Genomic DNA, 5,000 nt, shown 5'->3' on the forward strand with positions numbered 1-5,000 from the left:
TATTTTAAATTTATTAATTTTATTATTATTTTATTATTTTTATCTTATATTATCATTATCTTTCATTATTTTATAAATTATTTTTAAATTTATTTTATTTTTATTACTATTATTATTTATTATTATATCATATTATTATCTTTATCATTATCATTATATTATCATTATATATTTTTATTTTTATTATCTTATTATTACTTATCCCCTTTATCATTGCATTTTTGACTACTTTATCTTATGACGACCCCCTGACTCGCTACTCCTTTACATTTTTTTCTCTTCCCCCCCCCCGTTTCCCCGTTGTCGCCTCGACCTGTCCTTTTCTCTTTTCTATCTTTTTTCCCTCATTTTTTGTAATCTTTTTCTCTTTCCCATCTTCCTTGAATGGATTTTTCCCCTTTTTCCGTCTTTTGTTATTTCTCTTCTTCATTCCCCTCCCCCCCTCTTCTTCTTCTTTTCTTTTTTTTTAAACCCTTCGCTGTTTTTTGCTTTTTCTTCCACTGTGTTCGCCCTGCCCTTTCCCAAACGTTTTCTCCCCTATCTCTTCCCTTTCTTCTTCCTCCTTTTTTTCCTTTTTTACCGCATTTTCCTATACCCCCCAAGCCTTACCCTATGTTTTGCTATACTTTGTATATGTCACTAATGACCTTAGATGTTGACACAACAGAAAATTTTCAATGAATAAATTGATAAATATATTTGCAAAAGATGCCACAAATAGAATTTGAAGTGGATTGTGATACAGGTGTATTTAGATCTTTCATAATTATGTTAAGTAAATTAAAAGCATCAAGATGAATGAAGAATTCATTTTTTTCTCAAAATTTTTGGGCATTTTTAAGGGTTCAGGTATTGACTATTTGAATTTTCTCCCATATGAGGTTTCCTTATTCCATCAACTCCATCATGATCATCAGACTGCATTGTCAATTCAGAAAAGTTTTAACTGAAATGCAACAAATACAGAAGTGTACAGGTGCAGTCCTTGCACCACACCTGTTCCTGCCATGACAACGGAGGCTGCTCTCTGTTGTGTATTTTATAGAGGCATGGAGTTTTATGCTAGTTTTCAAGGAAAATGCTTCCAAAGTTAGCCTAATCCTGTTTTTTTCAAGCCTTTATGAAAACATATTCACTTTCCCATAAGTCACTCTTAAGTGTTTCTTTTGCAATGATCTTGATATTTGCTGAAGCCGCAAAAAATTGCTTTGGGTTTTGTCATTACTGGGGTAACTTTCATTTTCATTATAAATGTTGCTTCTTTTCTTTCGTATTTACTTATTTTTTCTTTCTTGTTTAAAAGGATGGTTGTTTTCTTTCTTTGTTATACTTTCTTTTTTGTCTTTTTTGAATATTTTTTGAAAATCATAAAAACTCCCAATGGGAGGATATCAAAATCCAGAGCTAATGGAATATGAAAATACTGCTTCTCTTTTGTAATTTATGCTTGTTTTCTTATAAAAAATAAAAGAAGAACAAAAGATTATCATGAAAAAGATTGAATATGAATAAAGCAAAAATTAATCAATTTGTACTTGAAGCCCTGAGGGAAAATGAACAAGTATTGTACTTATTGGAAAAATGCTGGATTTTGGCTAGTCCAGAGAAAGTAACTGCAAGAGCCATAATATAATCAGACGGTCAACTAAAAGTGAAGTAAAGAAATACTACAGGAAATTATTTTATAAGTTATCTTGTATCTTATTTTATTCTCTTACATAATTCATCCATTCTCAATGACATTGAAAGATGGATCATCTGCAGGAAAATGAAACAATCTGTCATGACACATCTTTTTAAAAATTTTAGGATACATTTCACTGATCTCAAAAAAGAGAAAAATGTGGTCTATCATCTAAATTAAATTTTGCAATTTATAAACATAATTAATTAAGGAAATAAAACTGTTCAAAAAACAAGTTTAACACATTTGTTTTTTTCTCTTTAATTCATAAATAATCCTGTGCATATTTTGGAAATGATTTTATGGTCTTATTAATATTCAACAATGTATCATAAATAAAAAGTATATCCTGTTTATCATATCTGTTGAAACACAGTTACTCTACTTATAAGAACTGAAGCCTAGAGCACTGTACTGTGCCTACACCACCCATGGCACTTGCCTACGACAGACTGAAATGATATCTGGTAGAATCTTGGAACATGGAAATTGAATAAATATGAAAGTTGGTTAATTAGCTACTCTAAAGTCAACCCATTTGTGCAGGCTGTTTTGTCTAACAAGGTGAAGCTCTAAAATACAAACAGCTAAAAAAGGTTTTTGATGCAGAAGAAATTTTAAGAGAAAATCCAGTGGGATACATATCCCATCTCAAAAGACATATTCAGATTCATCATGAACCTATATATGGAGAGCTAAACCTAAATATATTCTACAATCTCAATTGTAACCATTCTTCAAAAAATAATTGTGCTATTACCTCCTAAAAGTGATTTAATCTATTGCAATAATGGCCTTTGAATAAATTATCACCCTCTTGTCCTTTGGACCCCACTCACTTAGGGACATCACTGTGTTTCTTCAAATGTTGTTTTAATGAGCCATAATCACGACTCCTATAATCACACAGCTCACACTTATATGGCTTTTCTCCTGTGTGTATTCTCATGTGCCGCTTCAGAGCTTCACTGTAGCTTGTCTTATAGGTACAAAGTTCACAGTTGTAGGGCTTTTCACCTGTGTGAGTTCTCATGTGCTTGGTCAGGTTGCTCTTCCACTGGAACACCTTCCCACACTGAACACATGTGTGACCGGCTTCATTTTCATTGCCAACCAGATGTGGGCCCTCTTCTCTTCCCCTACCCACAGACATGCCTGCTTTGCTGCCATTTTCCTGTGGTGCTCCCTGCAAGATCTAATAATTAATAACATGATAAAAAAGTTTGTCCCACTTAGCATTTAATTCTTCAGAAATTATAAAAAATTAACCAGAGAAGAATAGTATTCTTTGGGTGGTTAGTCTTAGTCACTACATATATACTTACATGTGAGTTGCCTTCAATCATGACATTCAGCATTGCATTGACTTCAGCATTTGAACTTGTTGCTTGTGTGTTTTGATTGTCACTGTGTGCTGCCTGACTCGAATTTCCATAGTTCTCTCTCCCTGAAGTCGAGATGAGTGTCTGTAGAGACTTGAGATGGGGAGAATAACCTTCCTCCTGGCCATAGCCCATGTCTTGAACATCAGCTTCTACATTGTGATCCTCCACTTCAACCTTGACCTTTATCTCCCCTTCATTCTCCAAGCCAAAGTTGTGTGTGGTTTTACTCTTCTTGCTCTGGTAGTCCTCTTCGTAAGGTACATCCGCATCCCATTTTTGTTTCCTCTTGTGGGGTCTCTCACTGGATGTCCCTGTGACCTCCATCTCTCTGGAGTCCCTGTCCTTTGAATCACTCCCATCTCCACTGCTCTCGCACTCGTCATCTTCATAGGGCACAGCCAGGCCCCGTACCATCAGCACTTCAGCTGCACTCACCAGCTTTGGAAGGTCCTCCTGATTGACCACAACCTCCCCTAAGTACATGAAATCTAGGAGGGCTGCCAGTTCTTTATGCTGCACATTGGATGACAAGGAAATAGAGCCTCTGTGCGGGACGTCAATCAGTATGTCTTTGAAGTATTCGCTGCAGGCTGTCAGAACAAACTTATGCACCCAGTGGACATGGCCATCACATTCCAGTTGCACATCTGCATAAATTTCCTAATAAAAATAAGAGAAAATCACAGTTAATATGAAAATATATGCTTCTAAGAATACATATTGCATGAACATTGGGAACTTTAAATATTTCAATAGCATTTTTTACATACACTTAATTTTTTTTTTCCAAGTCAAAAAATTTAGAACTTCAGCTAAACTCTGTAATCTGTTGGGTGCAGTATCAAGTTTAGGACTAGTGACTTCACATCCTATCTTATCCATCAATTATCAGTTCTAAGATAATAAGATCACATAGTAAATACCTTTTTCCGGTGACACTCACCTTGCTATAAATTTCCTTAATTCCTCGACAAAGAGCACTGCGGTGATTCCACCACTTCACTGATACTGTTTCCTTTGCTTCTGCCATCTTCCACTTATCTGATGCAGGTGAAAGCATTAACAGATGAGCTGCAGTTCAAGCTCATAAAACATTTAATGACTTCATAAAAGCATCAAAAAACTATTTTAACCACATATTGAATTTACCTTTTATGGTACTTGTTTGTTGTTCCTTCAGTTTTGTCATGAACAAAGAAAAGAAAAGTATAAAGCACAATAGGCTGAAGACACAGGAATATAATTTCTTAACATCTCTACAAATGCAAAATGTCTTTTAACACATACCTTTAACCTTTTCTTACTGGTAAAGTTTTGAAGTTAGCTGCCTTCTTCACCTCTCTGCATGTGGAATCCTGTGCTCTGGATATCTATACAGGTACCTGGACCACAGGGAGCTGCTCCTTTCTGATTTCCACCTCGACTGAAATTATTTTCAAGGATTTATGTGACATATTAACAACTATGAATGTAATCTATATGGTAAATTCAAACACACACATCCCTATCTGCAAGTGGCTTTGAAGATAAGGGAAACTGTGAAGTACATTATAGAAATAATATGAATGATGACACAATTTTACTGATAAATATATATATATAAATATATATATATATAAAGATATATATAAATATATATATATATATATATATATAATATATATATATATATATATATATAAAGATATATATAAATATATATATATATAAAATATATATATAAATATATATATATATATAAATAAATATATATATTATATATATATATATATATATAATATATATATATATATATATATATATATATAAAAATAATATATATATATATATATATATATATAATATATATATATATATATATATATATATATATATATATATATATATATATATATATATATATATATATACTTGTCATATAAATGTATTCT

At 32.5% G+C, this 5,000-nt stretch overlaps 1 protein-coding gene across 6 annotated transcripts in view; it reads right to left on the reverse strand.

Annotated features, from left to right (window-relative positions):
• Positions 1-1,783: 1,783 nt before the first annotated feature.
• Positions 1,784-5,000, reverse strand: part of LOC119574704 (zinc finger protein 45-like) — a 4,751-nt gene continuing 1,534 nt past the window's right edge. For 2 of the 6 annotated variants that reach the window (XM_037922097.1, XM_037922099.1), the window contains exons 2-5: positions 4,357-4,492; positions 4,013-4,110; positions 3,010-3,729; positions 1,784-2,870 (exon numbers count right to left, since the gene is read on the reverse strand). In XM_037922097.1, the coding sequence (XP_037778025.1) occupies positions 2,520-2,870; positions 3,010-3,729; positions 4,013-4,099 (1,158 nt within the window). In that variant the 5' untranslated portion in view covers positions 4,100-4,110; positions 4,357-4,492 and the 3' untranslated portion in view covers positions 1,784-2,519. Of the gene's footprint in view, positions 2,880-3,009; positions 3,730-4,012; positions 4,111-4,218; positions 4,330-4,356; positions 4,493-5,000 lie in introns of those variants that run through there. The other 4 variants (XM_037922095.1, XM_037922096.1, XM_037922093.1 and 1 more) reach the window with 3 other exon arrangements.

This window comes from Penaeus monodon, chromosome 6 (assembly GCF_015228065.2).
Source record: "Penaeus monodon isolate SGIC_2016 chromosome 6, NSTDA_Pmon_1, whole genome shotgun sequence".
NCBI lineage: Eukaryota > Metazoa > Arthropoda > Malacostraca > Decapoda > Penaeidae > Penaeus > Penaeus monodon.